At 37.3% G+C, this 24,930-nt stretch overlaps 1 protein-coding gene across 1 annotated transcript; it reads right to left on the reverse strand.

The window, feature by feature from the left end:
* Positions 1 to 679: 679 nt before the first annotated feature.
* Positions 680 to 24,762, reverse strand: LOC108355351 (DNA-directed RNA polymerase II subunit RPB1-like). The gene is made up of 8 exons (XM_017606517.1): positions 24,412 to 24,762; positions 23,534 to 24,340; positions 22,784 to 23,464; positions 13,209 to 13,628; positions 12,397 to 13,129; positions 11,747 to 12,325; positions 2,417 to 2,992; positions 680 to 2,301 (listed from the first exon to the last, which is right to left on the reverse strand). The coding sequence occupies exons 1-8, from the start codon at positions 24,760 to 24,762 to the stop codon at positions 680 to 682; spliced, it is 5,769 nt and encodes a 1,922-aa protein (XP_017462006.1).
* Positions 24,763 to 24,930: the final 168 nt, after the last annotated feature.

Consider the following 24,930-nt stretch of genomic DNA (forward strand, 5'->3'; position numbering starts at 1 on the left):
ATATCAAACCTGGCTATTGATTCCTTTCATTTTGTACCTTTCGATAGACATCTCTTTGGATCTGGAATTAGATTAAAAAATAATTTCCTCTTCACATACATATTTATGTACATAGTTCGAATCGATAAATATTTTTTTAAGTTTGGTTGAGACTAACTGATTAGCAACCAGCTTAAATAGATAAGCTGGAAGTAGTTTATTGAAATTAGAAAACAATTGAATTTCATACATGTGTTAACAACAACAACCAATAAGGCAACATTTTTTCATTCCTAACAAATTGGAAAGGAAATAAATTAAAACGTGTATTAAGTATTGATTAAAATAACAACAACAACCAAAAAGGAAACATTTTTTTCATTCGTAACAAATAGGAAATAAAATAAATTAAAATATGTATTATGTATTGATTAAAATAAGTGTTATAATAACTATTATTTTGGTTAATAGCGAGTTCATTTCCAAGAACAGTAAATATCGAATTGCTATTTATTAATTATGGACGATTAGCCATAATTAACGCACACAAATTAATTTCTTTATAAACCAAAAAAATGAGCGAAAAATTCAACAAAATCCAGGTTAAAACAATTTAAAACTACCAGTATTGAACAGCTGCTTTTCATGAATGTCTTTGGGTTTAAAAATTTAACGGAATATACTAGTATATTCTATCGCTTCAAGTCAAAGTTGGGGAATACTGTGGACTAACGGGACTCTGAGGTGACATAGGCGATTCACTACGACTGTAAACAGGACTCGTTGGCGAGGATGAATAATAACTAGGACTAATTGGTGAATAAGCAACATCTGAGTGAGATATAGACGAATAAATGGGACTAACAGGATTATTTGAGTATTGTGGGCTTGTGGGGGAGTAACGATTTGAATTGGGCGAGTAAGTTGGCGAGGTAGGCGAATAGGCTGCGGACGAAGTGCTTGAGTAGCGTGGACTTGGCGAAGAAGGCGAAGAAGCTGAATACTGTTGTGGCGAACGTGGTGAAATAAATTGAGGTGAAGTGATCGTAGGCGAATAGTTGATTTTCGGACTTAACGGCGAATATTGGGGTGAATTTGTGGAAAATGATGGGCTAACCGGTGTGTAACTTGGACTAGAAGGATTGTAGCTAAGCGTCGAAGGCGAGTAATGTGGTGTTTGAACTACAAAATTCGGGCTGGACGGGGAGTAGTGGGTGTAAATTGGACTTGTGGGTGAGTATTGAGCATTGCTCGATGGAGTTGTGTTACTTTCGGCAAAGAAATATGGCGTTGAGCGATATTTCTTAGGATCGGGGCGTTTGGAGCCACTACTTTTAGCTTTTGTTACATCTTCATTCAAGGAGTCTGGGGTGTTGAGTGGTGAAGATGGAGAATATAGTGAGTCATTGTGGCTTGTTGGTGAGCTCGGGGAAAAGTTACTGCAGTTTTTGCTTGAACTCATAACAGTAGGTGAATAGGAGGGTGAAGTGGGGGAATAACTATTCGTTTGAGGGGAATAACTGGGTGAAGTTGGCGAATAATGCGTTGAACCGGAAATACTATTGTACGAAATTGTCGGACTAGCTGGGGAATAGAATGTGGCGCTATTGTTTGAAGGTGATTGTGGTGAGTGAGCTGGCAGATAACGCTGGTAACTCGGAGAGAATTCTGGTGAAGTTGGCGAATATTTGGGAGACTGCATTAGAGTAGTTAGCAAATCGTTGCTACAGCTCTTCGCTGTTGGCTCATATACCGACGACACAGGCGAATAGTACGAGGAACCACCATAATATGATTTGAGCGATGCTGTTGATGGTGAAGAATATGGTGAGTTGCAGAAATCATCTGGTGTTAAGGTGGGCGAACTCATATTGGAGAGGGGTGAGAAGCAAGCAGAGCGTGTAGATTGTGGAGTAAGACCATCGCCTAGGCCAGGCGAGAATTCTATTATACCACTGCGCCCGCTGCCTGCTAAAATATTCGGTGTGAACATCGAACCGTAAAACAAGGCATTCTTATTGTTAATTGAATCCACTTCCATGGCCAATTTGCATTTACTGGCATCAAGTATCATATCGAAGCAACCGGTGCCGATGCGTGGCATCTGGCCCATTACAATGTTTTCCGATACCCCACGCATGGCGTCGCGTTCACCATGAGCCGCAGCGTCCAGTAGCACGTCAACCGTTTCCTCAAAAGAGCAACGCATCAAAGGGCCAGTCTGTTGACGATTAATGCCATGACGAGTGATTGCCATTAGGTGTCCTTTGGCGGTCATAATGTCGCAGAGTAATGCCAAGTGGCGATAGTTGACATATAAGCCTAGAAGAATTCAAAAGTGTACATTAATAAAAAACGGATACGATTATGCTTAAAACAAAAAAGGCATACACGAATGAATTATACACATGCAATCAAAAATTTGTCAAAAATTTACCGTAAAATTGCAGCACATTATTCATTTCTTTCTCAATGGACTTGCGCACCGCTTCGATGCCCAACACCGTAAACATTTCACAAATATCGTTGCTGCAGGTTCGCGTTTGATCGACATTACGTTCACTTAGCACGCGCATCAGTGCGGTACCATCGGTTTCCAACAGCCACTCAGCAACCGATTTGAATTCACCCGTTTCGGTGATGTAGATACGTTTCTTATTGGTCACCTGGGGCAAATGCATATATACTTTGGAAATGGATTCGATGCCTTGCAGGGTCATATCCGACAGCATATTGCTTTCGATACAACGTAGAAACATATTGTCATCCAAGCGCGCAAGCTCAGCTTCTTCCTCGGCAAGTTCATCGCCTCGAAATTTATTCTCCGGATTCGGTGTGTTCGTAATGCGTATACGCATTATCAAACGCGGTGCATTATCATCATTGAAAATACACTTTATATCGTCACCGAAAGAGGCGGCAATGCGTTCTGCAATATGTTCCATGGTGAGTTTCTTTTCGGTCATATGTTTGCGATTGAGTTCTATCCTCAAAAGCCAAGGGGAAATTTCGCCTGCGAGAAAATGCGAAAAGTAAATATAAACTTTTGGCTAATACAAATTGGTATACATCAGTTTAATAGCACTGTAAAACAATTTCAGGGTCAGGGGTGGAAGGATTCCAATTCAGCATGAACGACTTAGACCCATATAGTAAAACCTCTAAATATTTTTCCACTCGCGGGTCAAATTTATTTTATGGTCATATTAAGTATAAAAATTTTTGCCTGTGTATTTTCTGGCTAAGATAGTAAAAAGTCTTTCATAATACAAATGAAAGACAGATGACAAGAAAGTTCGAACAAATTTTGATATTCTAGCACAAAAGTTCTAGAAACAAGCTCTCCCATTCACCACACTTAGTGAAAAGCTATTTTAAGAGAAAGCACTTGTATATAATTTAGTTCGCGTCGCTCCAACAGTCGCAATGACCGAGTGCGGAAAGCACAGACGTGCCATTCGAGAGATATTAGTTCGCGCCTTCAGACTGCGGATATTTTTCGCAATGTATGTAAAGTTTTTTATTCTAATTTATTCTGGCTAATTTTTTATAAAAATATAGTTCATACTTTAGCAAAAACAAAAAAAATAAAATCTCTAAACTTTTTGAAAAACTCTGGAAAATTCGATAAATTTGAGTACTAATTTGCAATTTTCTAATTAAATTTGTTAGAAAAATTTTAAGTATGCAGTTTTATAGCCCATTCAGTTTTAGTATAGCAAGGTGTAAAAGTACAGGATATGTTCGAAAATTTTTTTTTTGTGTATGGAAGAAAATAATAACACCGTCCACAAAGAAATTGCCAAAAATTAGTACAATTTTTTAACAGCTTCAAACTCGTACTTAGTTATACTAAAATTTAATAGGCTGTAAAACTTCCTTAGAATCTAATTAGAAAGTGGCAAGTTAATTTATTTTCCTGTGTTTTGCAAAAAGTTTACAAATTTGATTTTTATATCTTTTATTTTTTTGTTGTATGAACTACAGTTATTTAAAAAATTAGCGAAAAGAAATTAGAACCAAAAACTTTGTATACATTGCGAAAAATTCTATTTTGTCCGGCACTGTGTAAATTTTAGACCTTTGTCTTTGGAAAGACTATGGTGAGTTGAAAGACAGTTGGAAAACGAAAGTACAATATAATGTTCTCTACGGATTTGTGTCGCTATGTGGTGTTTATGCCCATACATCTGGCAACACTAATCCAATGGCGGTTTGGTAAATAACATTATAGACTACCGTTGTGTAATTCGTTGCTCGTGCAAAAAGTTACATATGTGAAATATCTTAAAAAATACGCCTTTACTTTAAAAAAGGTAAAAATGCTGAACAAAATGTAAAAACAAAATTTTGCTCTGAGTGAACGCGGGGCCCACGGGGTCTTTGCTATATGTATACCGTTGCGGAAATTTTTATATCAAAATTGCAGCTCATCTTGGTCGGCCAATAATTACAAAGGTCGATGAAATAATGCAAATTCTCAGGATATAGCGGAGGCACTAGACATATCACATGACAGTTTGGAATCATCCAAAAAGACAAGGCTACTCAAAGAAGGTCGATGTGTAGGTGCCACAGGAATTAACGCAAATAAATTTGATTGCCATTTAGTGAAAGGTTGAGCTAGTCACAGTTGAGCAATGACGGGAGAAGAGGAGGAAGAAGGTAGGTCTATTCAAGAGTAATAAAAAAGAGGCAGGAAATTTAGCAGCAATTGAATGGTTTCGAGAACGGGCGTTGGAGGTTTCCTGCAGACATTAATTTAGAAATTTGCTAACACTTGAGATATGGAGAGAACATTTCTCAGGGCTTTTTAATGGCGATGAATTTGGTGCGCCTCGTCAATCTATAGCAGTGATTCCCAAAGTGGTCCAGGTGGACCCCCATGGGTCCACGGGAGACTCGACCGGGGCCTACGTCAGCGTCAAAAAGTATGGGGTCCACGAGTTGTAAGTGGGGGTCCACGAAGGGGTTTTTACGTGGCGGGTCCCAAACCCAGTGCACAACCCATTGCTGGGACGGGGCTGGTTTCACAACCAAATACACGTTTATATAGCGAGCCGCTTGCACCAAGACAGACACCCGCTTGCAGCTGCACCTACTGGTGAAAAGACGCTGCAGACTTCAGCGAGCCCTTAAACCGAATAAGTCGGAGTGGCCCCACCGAAGCTCCCTCTCTTTCTGCCGTGACCCAAGGCTCCACTCGGATTGGTTACCGCATCGCGCATATGGGTTTCTCACGTTGCCCAGAGTGCGCGAACGAGGACGCAAGAGTCGGGATTGTGTATAGCCGTGCAACTGTAACTGCATTCACAGCACAACAACTATACCCCATTGCATTCCTCTCTCGACTACTATCTCTGAAAATACCATTCCTGCACCATGACTTGTGACCATCATTTGCCTAGTAATTTGTTATATACTTTTGTTTATTTTTATTTGATTAAAAAAAAAAATAAATAGGAAAAAGTTTAATAAAATTTTCGAACGCTTATTATAGGCTTCAAAAAGCAGTGTCATTGACATTGGTTATTGTGGTACACCAACTGCATGATTCAATGCCTGCGTTTTTTTATACATTCCGGATAATCCCATTTCACAGCCGGAATAAACAGAATGCGTTTGAAATATACGTTAACATATCATCAGGAACGTTCTAAAGAATAAGTAAACAAAAAAGTTTATTCCAAACGTTCAGAATGAATAAAGAAATGCAGACAATAATTCAAGGTTTGCTCATTATCATGATGCAATAATTAAAGGTGGTATACGTAGTGACAGATTGTTTCGACGACTCCCCTAGCTCAAGGTTCTATTTTGGAAGCATACGAAGCACGAGAGAAAAGGGAAGAAAAAAGGCCGGTTTGCGAAATAGTATTAAATTTAGTACTTATTTTCATATCAAAGTATTAAATGAAAATTTGTTTACTAAGTTTAAATATAAATGATTTACATATTTTTGGAAATACTTTTAAGTAAGTGGTTAGTAAATTTAAGATTAGTTGCTGCATTAGTATATCTTATTACATTAAACGAGCAATTCTTGTATATATGTATATATATATCCGTAGCGTTCTCGGAAACGGCTCTAACGATTTTGATGAAAATTTTTACCCAGATAATGTCTTGGGTTTTAAGGCTATCTGAATAGCCAATATCTCCGAGAAGACTTGTATAATGTTCCCACCTATTCGAAATTAGTTACAAATTAATTAAAACATCATAATATGGGTATCAAATGGAAGGTATTTTAAAGATCCCTAATTCAAAAATATTTTAAATAGGGTTGCTACCTATTTTGAATCACATACTTATTTAATTTTTTGTTTAGAAAAAAAGGTAAATTAAATATTACTATTCATGGGTACCAAGAGAAGGTTCTTAAACAATTCGTTCCCTATATGGGCGAAACCGAGAAATAGTCACCCAAAATCGCAAAAAATGCATGCAATTCGAATTCTCTCATTTTTGTGTCAAAAAAGGCATACTACGTCCGCAACGCTAGGATTTGCCCATATACCAAATGTTATCCCTTAGGATAATAGTGTAAGGTTGCCACTTATTTTCGATTCTACATAATTTATCTAAAACATCTCAATATGGATATCAAATGAAAGGTATTGTTGAGAACTTTGGTCAGAAAATATTTTCCATCAGGGTTGCTACGCTTCTATGTAATGCAAATTTTTATTTGGTTAATTTCAATCAGCATTTTTTTATGTATACACAGTACATATACGCTCAAGATATGTACCATTCATTCTAGCGTATTTCGGAATAGGGTTGCCACCTAAATTTTGGAGTAAGAAATTTACTTAATAGATATCGAAATCCAATTTTTTTTTATTTCCAAAATATTTTTTCAAAGCTATCCAAATCTTGAAATCTTTAAAAAGTATAATGCACTCCGGGCAAAACTCGGTCAACCTGGTACTAATAATAAAATCAGAAAAAGACGAATATTTTATGATTTTTTAATTAATTTATTAAGTCTTTTTATTTGAAAAAATGTATATATTCACAGCAGGCATAGATAGAGGAGATACATATATAAAAAATCATATCTAAACAATCAGAGGTATGGAAGATATACCTTATATAGCACCAATCTAAATGATTTTCACAATTTAATGGGTTTAGCTACCTACATCAAGGAGATATATCGCAAAGACTGGTATCTGAACAATCAGTTGTATGGGAGCTATATGTTATAGTGGTCCGATTCTTCCGGTTACGACAAATGATAAAGACATTATAAAAATACACCCACCTACCAAATTTCATCCGGATATCTCGAAAACTGAGAGACTAGATTGCATACAAACAGACGGACAGACGAACGGACAGACAGACAGACAGACGGACATGGCTAAATCGACTCAGCCCGGCGTTCTGATCATTTAAGTATACATTTTAATGGGTCTATCTCTTCTTATTCTGGTACTTACAAACATCGGAAAGGTATAGAAATCAACGCGATTTTTTAGCAACTTAAAATTTGTACATTGTTATATTAAAATTAAATGAGCTACAAAACTGCATACCAGAAAAATCCGAGTAAAAAGTTTAAAATTTTAATGAAAATTCGTTAAATTTTCCTTAATATTGTATACAGTTTGAAACTTTGATTTATATACTTTTGTTTGTAGTGTGAACCATATTTTTGTACAAAAATAGCAAACGAATTGCAGTTTGCAAAACATTGTGAATATTTAAAAAAACAAGGGTGTACGCAGATATAAGGTGCGTTCGCGTAGCTGTTAATTGTTCAAGTTTAACCAAAACTTACAGGTTTTTGCGTTCGCGTACGCAAAAAACTTGCAAAGTAGGGGATTTGAATTGAGAGAGCAAAGTGACATTTCATTTTGAGGGGAAGCTGTTAGTTTCTGTTGGAAAAATTTTTGCCAACAGCAATTTGCCAACAGGGAAACAGCTGATCAAAAACAGCTGGTAGGAATTTACGCAAATCACAAAATTGAATTTGATGGGTTGGAAGATAAAAATTACAAAATGCGACTAAGTAAACTTGTAAGAAATAAGTAGTTATTTGTTTAATCAATAAACTGTGTCAGTATACCACTTTGCGATGACTTTTCGTACGTTTTAAATTTTACACTTTTGTATGTAAACAAAAATTATATCAGCTGTTCGTCTAACTTGCAAGTTTCTGCAAATTTTCTGTTCGCGTACTATTTTGGATATTTCTCTCTTGTGAGAGAACAGATGACATTGCGCCGGAATTTGGCAGTTGGTTGGTTTCTGCTGGAGATTTTAAACGAACGCACCTATAATTGAGCGAACGTATGTCTGTTGGTTTTTGGTTTCAACTTAAAAATTACATTCTATGAAGTGCAGTGCAAAGTATGCATACATAAGCAATAGCTCTTTAGAAGGCTTCTAATCATAAAGGTTAACTTATGACGAAAATACGCCGGTGGTGGAAAGATGGCTCTAAATTAGTTTAAGCAAGATGATAGTGTAGCGACCGCAATGTACAAGCCAGATGAATAAGGGAACACCAAGCAGTCGTAAACCTGTGAAATAATTCCATTTATATTTGCGTCAACTGGTATTGTAACAGTACTTACGTGTGGAGCAGCAGAAGAAACATACGATGCAGTGGTCCTACAGAAAGAGAAGCGGAAGACTCGCAGTGGCGATGTGAGAGTCACACGGTCACGAAAAGTTGGTCCACTCTCCGCAGCTGGCACCAAGATGTACACAGGCAGCAAACCAAAGCAAGAGAAAACCTGTGAAAAAAATTCATTATAGCTGCTTAATTAAATTTTGCAAAAGTACTTACGAGTGCAGCGGTGGTTTTGCAGTAATTCAAAAAATGCTGTTAAGAGGCAGCCGATCAAGTTGGTGGAATGCACGGGCACACAAAACAGCAAAACACCTTTGGAATAGTTTTATTTATAGTTTCCTTATCGGATATACATAAAATACTTACGATTTGAGGAATTCTTTTCCCAAAAAAAAAAACCTTAAATGCGGAAATTTTGGCGGAAATTTCTTGCACTATATGAATCAAAGCCGTGTGTGTGGAGGATTAAGTTCCCCGATATTGCAGTTATGAATTAAAAAAAAAAAAAACAATGTTTAACAAAATGGTAGAAAAATTATGAAATTTCGGCTCTAATCATTTCAATCTTTCCTCGACCTCATTTGTAAAGAAATGAATATTGTAGCAGCATGCTGGTATGTTATGTGCATCGAGCCTGATGGTAAAATCACTTGAAGGAGCCAGCAAGCTGGTGTCGTATATTTTCCCTTAAATACAAAACGGTTGTTGGTTGGAAAAATATTTGATTTTTTTCCAGAGTTCATTGTTTTTCTATACCATTACTCATTGAAAATGTTTGTGTGTATGTGCTTATACATATATGTAAGTAAAAAATTTTAGCTACAATTTTTAGCCACAACCACTTTTTTTAGCTCTTTCTTAGGCCTTTTTTTAAAGGAATTTAGCTACCACTAAAAATGATTTGCGGCAACACTGGTGGTCTTCCTGTAAGGCTCTCTGACAGGTGAAGTACTTGGGCTTGATCTTCGAAAATAAGCTTCCTGGAGCCAAAAAAAGCTACGGTAGCCTTGTATTGTATTGTTGTAGAGGGGCCATTGGTAGGCGCTGGGGTCTTTCGCCGAAAGCAGTTCACTGGCTTTATGAAACTATAATTAAGACAATTTTATTGTATTGGGTACTCGCATGGTGGAACGCATCGGACAAGGCCGTTATCGTGAAGCAGATGGAAAGGGTACAAAGAGCCGCCTTAATTGGAATCAGTGGGGCACTTTGAACCTCACCTACTCAATGCCATGTTAAATTTGTGCCTACAGATATAGCTTGAAGGGATGCCACTAAGCTTGCCGCAGTAAAACTAAACGGGGGGGGGCTTTAAATTCGCTCGGCTATAGTCACTCGAGTATTCTAAAAAGCTTTGAGTTCCTACCGACCCGGACAGACTACTGCATGCCGGTTCGGGGTCCGAATGGACCTTTCACCATCCTCCTTCCAGCTAGAGAGAACTGGAAGGGGTGCAATATCTGGAATGGTGGCCCTGTAAACCTATTTACAGATGGATCGAAGCTGAATGGGGAGGTAAGTGGAGGTCCCTTCTGCGAACAACTTTCCATAAGCGCGAAATTTAGGTTACCGAATCACTTCAGTGTCTACCAAGCTGAGGTTATCGCAATAAAAGAGGTCCTAGCGAGCCTAAGGTTTAAGCTCCTCGGATCGCACTTTTTTCACACTCCCGATGAGCTTTCGGGGATGAACATAAGTCGCTTGAAGAGCTTCGTTGCGATCACGGAGCGTTTCTCTTCTCTTCTAGAGCATCTAGATACATTTCTGCATCAAAAAGAAAATATTGAAAAAAATGTCGCTTACGTTATTTTGGCGGTTAGGGCTCGATATTTTTGAAAGTATCATATGCTTTATCGCAATCAATATTTAAATTCATTTCTATTAGTGAGGTAGTCCCTTTGTTTTTCTCTTCTCACCATTTCACATTCACGATAGAAAAAGCTCTTTCTGTGAATGCCAAAGCTGCAGGAATAGACAGCAGATGCGAAATAATTTTAAGTAAATTTGGTTATTCATTCTAAGTATTTTGAAAAATGTTGCCTTTTTTTATCTGTGGTTCTGTGGTAATAAACTCTCTATGACCTATTATTTTTCATATTGTTATGGCAGTATAAAGGTCTTCCATTTTAAAACACACTTTTTCTTGAAAATTACTAAAATATATTACTATATGTTTATAGTTGAAGGAATATAATATTTTTGCATACTATATTTTTTCCAACAGTATATAGTACGCAAACCGATAAAATAATACAATATTAGAGTACGGTTGGCAACCCTAGTGTACGCAGCCATATGTAAATGAGTGTGTGTACATATCGCACACGATCTTTAAAGGTAACACAACCAGGGCTGCCAACTTGGCACAATCGTGCCATTTTTGGCTCTATTTTGCTTCAAATGGCACTTAATTTTTTAATTTGGCACAAAGTTCCAAAATGGCACTTTTGATAACTAGTAATATTTCAATACATTTTTGGGAAAGCCTTTGCATATACTTCTTTTTCTCAACTAAAACTTTCTAATTTCTAAAGTGTATATAACTGTTTTATCTTACTTCGGCATTGGACTTTTGTTTTAGGAATGTGTTTTTAATTTTAATGCTAAATGGGAAGAATTAAAAAGTAAAAAGAATGGCAACCTTTTTTTGGCACTTTCATTTTTCTATTTGGCACATTTTGGGACTTTTTTACTCTCAATATGGCACTTCATAGTTAAGTATAGTTGGCAGCCCTGAACACAACTTCAAAATTACACGTTTGTCAAAAAATGCGAAAAACTATTTCTTAACACATGCTAATCATATGGATAAGGAAGGCTTTACCTTAAGTTTTTTTTAACAAATTATAAAGAAAAGATTTCCCAGCTTTTGCTGAAAGGTAAATAAAAGCTCTGAGTACATTTTTAGCGTATAAATTCAAAAATGCCAAATTTTGAATTGTGTCACTTTTGAAGATCGTGTGCGATATGCAAGTGAATATACCGTTTTTCTCAAGTAGGTTTTCAAATTTATCTGCCCTTTAAACACAAATTTTGTTCGGTAAATATGTGGTGTTTGAAAGGTATATAAATCTTAAAACCTACTTGAGAAAATGGCACTAAGAGTAGGTACTACACTAACAATAAGTTAATTATATAATATCGATTAAAATTAACTACAAAGTTCAAAGTATAACTCACTCGGATTAAAATCTGGTATCTCATAGTATATATTAACGAATTCCTGATCTTCGTGTACTACGGTATTCATCGGATCTGGATCATAGTAGATGGCCGTGTTGGCAGTGACTTTCTTTAGGGTCGTATGCTCCAAACGGCACAGTACATCTTTAGCTTTTTCCACGTCACGCGCTGGTTTGCCGGTTAGAAAAACTGTTAGCGATGGTGAACGTGGACGTTTAGATACATTGATAATCTCCTTCAAGCGTGGCACACCTAAGGTAACATTTTTCGCCGAAACGCCCGCAAAATGAAAAGTGTTGAGCGTCATTTGAGTGGCTGGTTCACCAAGCGATTGGGCAGAAAGTGCACCCACCATTTCACCGGGACAAACTTGTGAGAGTTGAAATCTGGTAGCAATTTCGCCAAGCAACATCTCGAAGGATTCTGGTGTTAAATGATGATTTTCAGCGACTACCTTGGAGCATAGAGTAGAGCGTACCAAGCATTGAAATAGGAAGGTGGCATTGTCGTTAGCTTGCTGGGAAATGTAATCAGTGCCAGGAACAATAACGCATTGCTTTAGCAGCTCTCGAACACCTAAATGATATTTTGAATAATGAAATAAATAGATACATATCAGCATGTATTTTTCTTATCAGCAACCGCACCTTTAACTACGTCCAAAGGGTTGAGTGCGCTGGTTGCACGTTTGTCGACATGAAAGATCTTCTGTACATTCCAAATCATGCGCTGCAAATTGCATGGCAATACCACCTTTGAATCTCCGGTGGGGAAAATCTCTCGCAAAGCCTCGCGGTCACGGCACAATTGGTCCCACTCTACCTCTAGCTGCGGAATGATCTCGCTAGATTCAGTTATATCGCGTATTGTCTCCTCGCTAAAGTATTTGCGTAAATTTCGTGTCTGTGTGACATCGAATTTGAATTGCTTCTCGAAGGCTTTATTGGATAACTGTATAGCGGGTAGTGTTTGAAACTCCACCGATTCACCACAGAGTCCGTCCTCACCGTAACGTAATTGTATGATTTGACTCTCAGCATTGCGTACAGTACCATCGTAGTGCACCATAACCGATTCCATTGCCTTTATTAGGCGTCGCTGAATGTAACCCGTTTCTGCAGTCTTCACAGCTGTATCGATTAATCCTTCGCGTCCGCCCATAGCATGAAAGTAAAACTCGCTCGGTGTTAACCCCGCTAGATATGAGTTCTCGACGAAACCACGTGCCTCGGGGCCATAATCATCCTTTATGAAATGGGGCATTGTGCGTTTACGAAAACCAAAAGGTATACGCTTGCCTTCAACGTTCTGTTGGCCTACGCAGGCGATCACTTGCGATATATTTATGTTAGAGCCTTTCGAACCGGCAATTACCATGGCCTGAAATATGAGTAGGTAAGTGAATAAAAAATTTTAGTTTAATGTGCAATTAATTAGTTACACACATAATCACTATTACCTTTAAATTATTATATTCTGTGAGGGATTTCTTGGCAGAACCACCAGTTTTATCGCGTGCATCGTTCAATATGCGATTTACTTGATTCTCGAAAGTCTGGCGCAATGTATTACCCGGTGTGGGCTCCAACTGCATGTGATGCGCCTTCTGTATGACTAACATCACATCATTTTTTGCCTTGGCAATGGCGTTCTGTATCTCCTTGTATGTGGCTGGATCGGCAATGGTATCGCCAATACCAATGCTATGACCTTCGAGTAACAGCCAAGCATTTACCACTTTTTGAATATTTGCATAGAATTCGCCAGCAATTTGATGCCCCAGCTCGATGTAGGCGATGTGCAGCAGGGAACCAGCGGTGGCACCCAGAGTGCGTTTACATAGTATACCCATAATAAGCTCGCTATACTCTACAATTACCTTGGATAATATAAGTATATTCGTTGGTTTTATTAGAACTGAAGACGATTTCTGTAGAGTAAAATTTTTCTATTGTAATAATATGGATCTAAAGGTGCATCTGTAAAAACCCTCTCAGTATTGGGTTGTGCGCTGGGCTTAAGGCCCACCACATTGAAAAACCCCTACCAATGAAAGTATAAAAGTGCCCCAGCTAACTATCTCTCTTATCCAGTGTTGCCGCCGCTCAAAGAACTTTCTAACCAAGATTTGACGAAAAAGTTACCAAATGTAAGGAAAAATAACCAATTTTTTATTAGATTAACAACTCAGGTCATCACATATTCTTTTATATAGTACGTGTAGACAAATTTTAGAAGCCAAATAAAATCAGTTTTTATTTGCATTTTTGAAAAGTAAATCCTTTTAAGGCTGAAAATAAATGAAATACATTCATATATAAGTATATATATAAATACATATTTTAGAAAATCAGGCTTCCCGTATTAGGTGCATATGTATGTTAATATCTTTAACATTACCAGACTCTAAATGACGTTTTTAAATAAGTACATAGGTACACAGTTTCCAACTTCTTTGTAAGAATCAATGAAATGCCTAATCAGCGTGAACAACCACATTGTAAATATTTTATAATTAAGATTAAACAATTAAAAATTGGACTGTATTGAACTATATCGTCGCTCAGCGCGAACTACCTCGTATACGCCAAACGCAGTACCGCATAAACGATAGTAAATAAATTTTACAAAAGCGCGAAAAACCGATTTTTTCAAAACTGTGGAATGGTATTTCCATATATGTAATACTTCTATATTGCTAGTACATTCAAAGTACATTCCCCAACAGCAGAGTGCGGAAATAAAGAAAAAAGCAAGAGAGATCCGATAAGAGAATGTACTCAAAATTACAATTTTACTTTTGAAAATTCAGGAGCGGCTTCACAAATTCTTAGTTAAAAACAATTCATATGAAAAATTAATAAAACAAGTAAGAAAGTCTAAGTTCGGGTGGGGCCGAACATTAAATACCCGGCGCATGTATTAAATATGTTTTTTCACCTTTCCGAAAGCTACCGCTAGGTGGTAAGCCGGGGTGTATAAATTTTGAGTAAATTAGCGTCCTTAAATTTCGAAATATTGCAGTTTCAATCATTTCTGAAATTTACCGCTATATGAAAAGCGGCCGTAATTTTAGTCCGATTTCAATAATTTTCAACGTTTTGCTTTTATGTGGCAAGCACAATAACCACACCGAGTTTGGTACAAATTGGTAGAACGGTTACCGATATACTTATATGTGATCATAAGTGGGCGGTGCCACGCCCATTTTCCAAAATTTTACCATAAACGTATTTCTTGGTAAAGAATTGTTGCAAGCATCAATTTTGAATAAATTAGCTTCAATATTTACTGATTTATCGAAGATTTTGTATTTCTCTAAATTACCGTTATATGGGATGTGGGCGTGGTTATTGTCCGATTTTAAAAAGTTTCGGCGGTTTTTTATGCTGTACGAAGGCCAACAACTGTGCCAAGTTTGGAAGAAATTGGTGCAGCGGTTACCAAGATATACACATGTAACCATAAGTGGGCGTGGCTACGCCCATTTTCCAAAAATTTATAATATTCTTATTTTTCGTCTAAAAATTATTGTAAATATCAATTTTGAGTGAATTATCTTCAGTAGTTACTAAAATATCGCAGTTTTCGTATTTCTGGAAATTACCGTTATATGGGAAGTGGGCGTGGTTAAAGTCCGATTTCGCCCATTTTCAATACCAACCTACCTTGGATTAAGGGAAACCTACATACCAAATTTCGTTGAGATATCTCAATTTTTGCTCGAGTTATCGTGTACACGGACAGACGGACAGACGGACGGACAGACAGACATGGCTTAATCGATTTCTTTTTTCATCCTGATCATTTATGTATACATTTGTCTATATCTATCTCGATTCGTTTTGGCTGTTACAAACAACCGTTATGTGAACAAAATTAATATACCCTTGTGCACAAGTGCGCTCGGGTATAAAAATAAAATTTTTATAAATGTATGAGAAACGCTGCGGCCGTTGGTGGTGGCAGAGGATAAAAAGACCACTTGGAGAAGGACCTAATATAATTTGGCATTTCCAATTGGCGTCAATTAGCATAGAAGGGAATCGAATAGCGTGCTTTGATGAATTCGGCCAACATATAAAATACTACACCGCTTTGTGTGTAAATAAGTATTGTCTTGGTTAGGAAAAGATCTTCTATCTTCCAATTTTTTCGGATTTCCAAATAACGAAGTGCATCGGATAAAGTCCTAGCCCTAACCGCTAAAATAATGTATATATTTTACTTTTTTATTACTGTTTGATGCAGGTGATCTAAGAGCATTTATGAATCATAATTAAATTTTTTTCAAAATCGCTTACTTTATTTTCGCGTCCAGGGCTCGATATACATTGCAGCTTGAAGGAAACATGAGACCCTTAAATTTGTGTTTGTTTTTTGAATTCCCTGAACCGCCCCTGTTATGATATGGCACTTCATTCTAGGTAGTAGTTTACAAATATACAGGCTGTCTTTCTTTGATTTCGAATTGAAAACTCATTGTGGTCATATTGTACTAGCAATATAGAAGTATTACATATATGGGTATTTCCCTTGAACCTACTTGCTATAATATTATTATTATTAATCTTAACTTAAATTAATAAAGTAAGCAGTAATGGAAAAATAATTACCAAACCCCTTTTTTATTGTACATACATGACGTGGTATTGGATTCCGCATATACGAGGTATTTATATATGTACTATCTGAGTATGTATTCATTTGAAGTAGTCTTTAGCCGACCATGTATATTATGTATTCTGTATATTATAAAACAAATACATACATATGTAAGTAATATTAACACAATGATTCCAAATATTCTCACTTGGTTTCACTGCTGGGGTTGCTACTGCTGCTGCTCCTCTCCTCAACCTCGACAGGTGTTGCTGGCCCATGTCTTATAACGAACCTAATTTAAAAGTTTGTTGGAAATACATATGCAAAATAAAACCAAAATTGTGTATTTTTTTCTCACTCATCCATAGAGTTGAGCCCGTATAAATTAACTTGAAACACCAATTTTGCGCGGAATTCTAATAATTTTTCGCGGCTTCTTAATGACTCTCGTATTATTCAAATGTCATTTCAGGTACATACTATGTAGGTCTGTGCAAAGAACATAGAAATGGTGTAACTGCGGGGCAGTTTCAAAAACTTGGCGATTAATTCACCGCGATTTATTAAAGACACGAACCGATAATAGTGGCACCCTCGAACTTTTACTTTTCTTTTTCATATGTAAACACATGATTATTATCGGAATAAGTCGAATCTTGAGTTGCCATTTTAGTAGTAATAACTTTAGTTAAATAACCATATTGAGCATAATACATGTATTTGTTCATACTATTTTTCAAAGATTTAATTATTAGCCCTTATCTTTTGGTAAACGAGCTGCAAAAGAACGCTCCAACTCGGCTAACATTGCTATGGCCGCACTGGAATAGCCTGTCATTTAAAGAGAAGGAGAAACGAAAACGGATTGGAATTATTGTGATTTCTGTCACAAAATATTTGTTACTCGGGCTTTGTTGTTTTTAATAAAAATTAATCGACTTCACCATAACGTTTATTCAAAATATTTTATGAGGTGTCCTTATTTAATAAATTTACAAAAATTTCATTTTTTTGTTAACAACGTTTTCTAGAAGCAACAATTTCTTTGCTTCTATTTCACGGTCTTTTTCCCACTCCTGTATTTTTCTTTCATTTTTTCTTCATATATCTTTTTCTCAGCTCTAGCTTCTTCGCGAGCCGAACGCTTTCTGGCCACGCCTAATCTAAATGTTGTCAGGTGTGATGTGGATGCAGTTGATGCTGATGTGGGCGCAGTTGATCCTGATGTGGTTGGAGTTGCTGCTGATGTGGTTGGAGACATTTCCACAGGTCCTTTCCCCAAATGGATGGTGTGGATGTTACAGATGATTGGGCTGCGCCCAAATATCTCTTCCATTAGCTCCATATATGGAGCGAAACATTGGGAAGAACCTGTGCGACTGTTGTTGTCCTTTGCTGACTTGTATGTCTGCAGCAAGGTGCGCACCCTCCACTCCAAACACAGCGGTGTTCTTTCTGAATCCTGAAAATTTGGTAATTTTCTTTTATTTTTGATTAAATTAAAATTATGATTAAACTGTTTACGCACCGTACCTCCCAAGGACAACATGTCCTCCAACACATTTGCATATGCCAGTCGCTTGTTTTTCGGGTGCTCAAACTCGGCTTTGCGAACTAAGTAGCACCCCAGGAAACCTTCCGTCTCCTCCCGCGTTCACCTTCTCCTCTTAATCCTTTAAATTCTGGAAAAAATTAGTTTTTATTTGATAAGTTTTAAAATAAAATTTATTTTTACTTACTCTTGCTCCATTTGCCTTTTGGTTTATTTTACTTTAAAAAAATATTTGCCATGAATGAAAAAATATTTCGAATTTGCCTTTTTGTTTATTTTACTTCTTTTCAAAGAAAATATATTTTGATTTTTAAATGGAAATTTTCCAAGTTCTTTCCATAATCAATCACAATAGTGTCATAACTGAACTTGGCAGCACCTCACACCAAGTCGTATATCGTTATACGAGTTGGAATCAACTTGGCTAATATATGCGAGTTGTGTTGTTGCTTTACATGTAATAAATATTTAAACGAGCATTCTTTTGTAACTTGTATAGGAAAAGATTACGCCTATTGTATGTTTACAAAAGTTCAAAACTACAGTAAATGTTAAAAACAACCAAAATTGGAAATATTTTAACAACTTCACAGGCAAGAAAAAAATAACCAAAATTGGTTAAATGTAACCAAAACGGCAACACTGCTCTTATCGTTAATGGCCCCTGCTTGCTGAACAAGGACTTTGATTTGTGATATGCACCCGGAAAGTCCCGAGCATCTATAAGGGAGGTGCCCGTAACCAATAACTGACTTTACTCCGGAAATACAACGCTGATATCACTGCAAACCTGGACACGTGATGGACGGGACACGGCTGCATAAAATATGCAGCTTGTGCGTTATTAAAACTGCCATGAGACAGCGTACAAATTTTGTCTGGAACTTGTGGTTGAGCGGAGACTAATTCACCCTTTCCACCAAGAGCTTAACTGCCGTTATGAGCCCAGCACCCGGATTCCAGCATTCGCTGTCGCTAATTTTGATCGCTAAAATCTCCAAGATAATAACAGCTGCGCCTACCAACATGCAACATCTAGGTACATGCCCCTCATACTGCCAGCTTTGGTAGATCACACACTGCTTCTGTTACTTTTCCATGTTGCGTGCTTTTAGGCCACACTGATTTTCATTTAGAGAATTTTGGCGATGGAAATTTAGCCTAGCGATTGTCAGAATTCCACTGCAGGTAAGTGCAAAGAACGTTAACATAGGGTGATCAGCAATGTTTATTTCTTACTTTTTAACCGACTTCCAAAAAAGGAGGAGGTCATCAGTTCGTCGGAATATTTTTTATCCTTTTTATGTATGTTACCGCATAACTTTAGACCACGTCAACCGATTTCGATAATTTTTGCATCGGAAAGGTGGTGTCTCAGAGGTGGTCTGAATCTGGTAATCTGGTTTAGACCCGATCATTGGATCATGAGTCGGGTTTGTTTTTTACTTAAAAATTACTTGTCGCTTTTTTGGTTTCGATTGCTTGTACTTAATAGGAGCAGTTATCCTCTTGGAGCTGTAATCTCCTTTTTTCCAATAGGCATAAACTGCAGTTCAGGCTTGGTGGAAATGAACTACATATAAGACATATCGTTTTCTGGTTACCTACGGTCAGTCAACGGTTGCCGCAATCCGCATTAGGGCTGAACTCATCATTAAATTGTTAAAGATAGCGTATTTGGTCGTATTGTCGGAAACTACAGCCTCCACGAGCACACCTCCGACAACGAAGAGAGACTGATCGAATTCCCCGCTGCACGGGACGTGGTAGTTAGTAGTAATACACATCATAGTCGAAAAATGCACAAAGCTACTTTGGTGTCCTCTGTCCAATGGATCAAAAATGACATTAGGTGTGTACTCGTATTGAGAGGGCCAAATTCTCCAGCAGCAAAAGTTCTGAGAATTTCGCAGCATCCGCTCTCAAAGAGACGAAATATCAACAGAAGTACGAGAACGCAAAATTTGCAAAAACTTGCAACCTTCGAAACAGCTGATCACTTGCACAGTTGCCACTGTTGATTAATTTGGCAATTTGTTTTCTGCTTCGCACATTTTCTCCTGATTTTGCATTCTATACAATTGAATAGTTTTGGATAAGAAAAACCTTTTTTTTTTCATTTCAACAACCAACCTACCAAAACCGAAAATTTCAGCAAAAAAACATTTAGCATGCTGCATTTAAATCTATTTTGGTATATTTAAAGGAAATTTATGGTACAAACTAAAAATGTCATACGGCAACCATAGTTAGCACACACTAAAGTAAACAAACTGGAGATTAATAGCAAATTAACGAAAAATAAACTCAACAAACATTGTGCTTATTAAATTTACTCACCTTTTCGTTGTATACTAGCATTAATAATAAAATTTGCAATAAATAACTCAAAAAGGCCATATTTTCTTCTGTTTATTTACAAACATATGTTTGTAATCAGCTAATTTTCTTACTTGCAAGTTTTAGCTGGGAAAAATTTTTCCAGCAGAAATTTGCAGCTCTCTTTCACATTTTGCTCTCTCAATTTCCCCTACTTTGCAAGTTTTTTGGGTACGAGAACGCAAAACCAGTAAAAGTTTTCTAAAACTTTAGATAGTTGGGCGTACGAGTACACTCCTATTGATTACGCAATCATAGACGGAATATATCAAGGCGAATTTATACAAGGTTACAATTTCGAGAATGTAGAGAATTTTGTTTACTTGGGAACCAGCATTAACACCGATAATAATGTCAGCATTGAAATCCAATGCAGAATCATTATTGCCAACAAGTGCTACTTTGGACTGAGTAGGCAATTCAGGAGTCCTCTCTCGACGTAGGAAAACCACGCTCTATAAGTAACTCATCATGCCCGTGCTGGTATATGGCGCAGAAGCATGGACAATGACAACATCCGATGAGGCGGCTCTTGGAGTGTTTGAGAGAAAGATTTTGCAGAAGATTTACGGGCCTTTACGAGTTGGCGACGGCGTGTACCGCAGACGGTGGAACGATGAGCTGTATGAGCTTTACAACAACATGGACATAGTGCAGCGAATTAAAATACAGCGGCTCCGCTGGCTTGGTCATGTCGTTCGAATGGACACCGACGCTCCAGCTCTGAAAGTATTCAACTCGGAACCCGCTGGTGGTAGCACAGGAAGAGGGAGGCCCCCAGTGCGATGGAAAGATCAGTTGGAGAAGGACTTGGCTTCACTTGGCATTTCCGATTGGCTTCAGTTTGAACAGAGGAGAAATGACTGGCGTGCTTTGCTGAACTCGGCCAAAATCGTTTAGGCGGTTACAGCGCCAAAAAAGAAGAAGAATAAAATGCAGCATGCTGAAATATTTTTTTATTTTTGCTGAAGTTGTCGGTTTTGGTAGGTTGATTGTTGAATGGAAATTTTATAAATTTAAAGCTACATTTTTAGCTATATCTATTAAATTCTGTTGGATCAATGATGGGCGTTTGGAGGAGGTACTCTTGTTATTGAATGCGTCACCACGTGATATCACAAATAATTATGATAAAAATAATATATTCACTCCGATATAATTAATTTGTATTTAAAAAAGGTTTAAAAAGGTGGCGAGTCATTTGTGTACGTGTTGGCTCGCCTTCGACTACACATAGTTGGATCATTCAGAATCATGACGAGAGTCATGTTTATGATTAGCATCAAAAATCTCCTTATCAGGCTTTCGTTGAAAAATTGTTTAAATATGTTGTTATGCAAATATTTTAAGCTTAAAATGTTTTGTCGTCTAAGGTGATTAAAAAAAAAAAAAAAACTATTCTTATTCATAAGAAACTAAATTTTTGAAGGTATTTTCAAATTGGTCTAGCTCATGTAAATCTTAATATTATTCCGCAATATTTTGGTTCAAATATAATAGATTCTATAATTCCAGTGGAAAAACAGTACCGACTTTTTTTTGTATAGGTAGTGATGCATACATACAGTCAATCAATAAAATTAGGTACAGCGATTTCTGTGCAATACGGGCAACTGTTTTTTAATTATTTTATTTTTTTGCAAATATTTTATAAAAGTTTGGTTGATTCTACAACATAAACCCCAAAAATCAGAACTCCGAATCTGTGCAAAATTGAAGAAAATTCTGAAAAGTTTCATTAAAATTTTGCACTTTTTATTACACTCTTTTGAAAAAGGTTGAGTATGCATTTTTTAGCCCGTTCAATTTTAGTATGATAAAGTGTAAGTCTGAGGTAGCTAGAACTTACCACCTATTTTTGACATATTTGAGCATACTCACTTTTTTCTAAAAAGTGTAATATTTTCATGAAAATTTTTAGAATTTTCTTTAATTTTGCGCAAAGTTTGGAGATCACATTTTTGGGGTCTTGGTCGTAGAATTAACCATGCTTTTATAGATAATTTTCAAAAAATAAAATAATTAAAAAAAAAACAGTTGCCCGTATTGAAAAAATCTTTATACCTAAACTATATTGTTTGGCTGAAGATAGGTATATCTGAGATTTGTAAAAAAATTAATAGCGCGCTCTTCACAAGCGCTAAGATTTTGTAACAATACTTGTGTGATAAAAGCCTATTTATATGAAATGCGTGAAAAAGCGTGCGTATTAAAAAACTAGACGTCGTGAGCGTGCGTGAACGTGAGTCCAAATCACTCATGCGGCCATCTCCAGTCGGAAGTACTCGTATTTTTTTTTTTCTTTTTAAAGCTATCTTAATTACTTTGCTGGGAATTATGTATGCATTTCTTATTATAAGAATACTATTTTCTTAAAGAAGACAACTTGATTTCTTTTTTTTCCTTAGGGCGCAATAAACTTTAAATATCGACTACTGTATTTAAATTCTTATATCTGCATAAAATTTATACCAAAAAATCATATAATAAATACATACTTTTGTATCACCCGGTGAGATCCAACGATATTGGCTTTCATCTTCTTCATCCGGATGGGTTGAGTGTGTTCGTATCATATTCAAATTTCCAGGTATAATTAACGAAAAAAGTTGTTTGCCCGACCAAAGAACTGTTGGTTTGAGAATGCATGGCTTTGGCACTACACCATCCCAACACGGCATATGCATCAGTAAATTCATTAGCTGCTCATGAGTTATGAAAACATCACGTTTCGTCATCTTGCACACACCAGTCAAACAATCCTGTACTATACCCATTACTGGCTTATTGGTTTGAGGGGTGACTATTTGTCGCGGTGTTAAATGAAGATTCTCAATTTCAGCGCGTGTTTCCATGCTCTGTGGTACGTGTAAATTCATTTCATCGCCATCGAAGTCGGCATTATAGGGAGTGGTGCACGATAGATTCATGCGAAATGTGGACCAAGGCAAAACTTTGACACGATGACCCATCATTGACATTTTATGTAATGTGGGCTGACGATTGAAAATCACTAAATCATTGTCCCGCAAATGGCGTTCTACTTTGTAGCCAAGTTCAAGATGTAGGTCACTGGGTTTGGGATGAAAACGCAAATCGATACGATCGCCATTATTGCGTATTATGTACTTAGCGCCAGGGAATTGTGTATTACCACGCTGAACAAGGGTTTGCATTAGCTGGGAATATATGAAACATATTCGACATGAACAACTTAGAGCGCTAAATAATTTCAATTTTAAGCATACCTCAATATTAAATGGTGTAACCACCTCAGGGTATGTCAGGTTCTGCGCTACAGAGCGTGGTACACCCACTTGATCGATATTTAAGTTTGGGTCAGGCGTGATTACAGTACGTGCAGAGAAATCTACACGTTTGCCCATTAAATTGCCCCGTATACGTCCTTCCTTCCCCTTCAAGCGAGCTTTAATACTCTTCAATGGGCGTCCAGATTTTTGCAGAGCACGTGGTAAACCAGGAATTTCATTGTCTATAAGGGTAACCACATGAAACTGCAATAGAGAGGAACACTCCCGAATCAAGTGGTCTGCGGCGCCTGTTTCAATGCATTTTCTCAGCTCATTATTGGCTTTGATTATATCCGCCAATTTGTGTGTAATATCGTCGTGTGAACGTGAGCTACCACACATTTGTACAGATGGACGAACTGATAGAGGAGGCACTGGCAGCACCGAAATGAGTAACCAATCTGGTCTGCAGTGCTGTGGATCCATACCTAAACATACACAATCTTCATCGGAGATATTACGGAAAATTTCCAGCACACGTTCTGCTGTTAGAATAATTTGGCGCTCTTGACGATGCTCAACAAAGCGATGCCAAGTAGCGTGCAATTCTAGCTTTTGGCGTGTGATTTGCGGTTGATGCTGACCACAACCGCCATGATCCGAAAGGTTACGTTCGTTTGTGCCTCTAATGGCGATATCTATATTTTCGCCGCCCTCGCAAATCGTCTTCGTCTTGCACAATTCACGCATAAGACTGAGACGCATGCGTGGACGTGCTTTGGTAGAATTTAGCACCTCCTTTACCTGTGTGAACGTGAAATAAAAAAATTTATATGTACACGTGTTATTGCAAATGCTAAACTTTTGCAATTTACCTTTGGATTAGAGGGTGATACCAAAAGCTTGGAGCAAGAGAAACACACACAGCGTAATATTTTTATAGTTTTCAATATAAATCCAATATGAAAAACTGGTAAACTCAATTCAATGTGGCCAAAATGGCCGGGACAGTCGACAATATTGCCGGCGCATGTAAGGCAACGCGATTCACGGTCAACCACGCCTTGGCGAGGATCCATTAAGCCACCTATTGCAGGACGTCCATCCTCCACGATAATTGCGCGTGTAATGCCTCCGTCCGTAACAGACATCCGCTTGATTTCATCCGGCGAAAGTACACCAAATTGTATGCCCCTCACTTTCCGTGTGACGCAACCACCACTCATATCTAATTTAAATGTTCGATCGACTACTTACGTTAAAGTGGAATGATTGATATTTTCGAACATAGAAAAGCACAAAAATTCACGAATTTTCAAGTAATGAACTATTTTTTTGTAAATTAACAAAATTTGCACATAATTTGACAGTTACTTCAAAGGAAGTGCGACCGA

This window comes from Rhagoletis zephyria, unplaced genomic scaffold (genome assembly GCF_001687245.7).
Source record: "Rhagoletis zephyria isolate East Lansing unplaced genomic scaffold, Rhagoletis_zephyria_1.1 Rzeph_scaffold_00163, whole genome shotgun sequence".
Classification (NCBI taxonomy): Eukaryota; Metazoa; Arthropoda; class Insecta; order Diptera; family Tephritidae; genus Rhagoletis; species Rhagoletis zephyria.

What these genes read in the sequence shown, in the direction of transcription:
- LOC108355351 (XM_017606517.1), bottom strand. Translation starts at nt 24,762, where the DNA reads ATGAGTGGTGGTTGCGTCACACGGAAAGTGAGGGGCATACAATTTGGT. An exon ending in TCTCACCGGGTGATACAAAA is followed by an intron (nt 13,629 to 22,783) that starts GTATGTATTTAT and finishes ATATTATCCAAG; the next exon opens with GTAATTGTAGAGTATAGCGA. An exon ending in CAGAATATAATAATTTAAAG is followed by an intron (nt 13,130 to 13,208) that starts GTAATAGTGATT and finishes CTCATATTTCAG; the next exon opens with GCCATGGTAATTGCCGGTTC.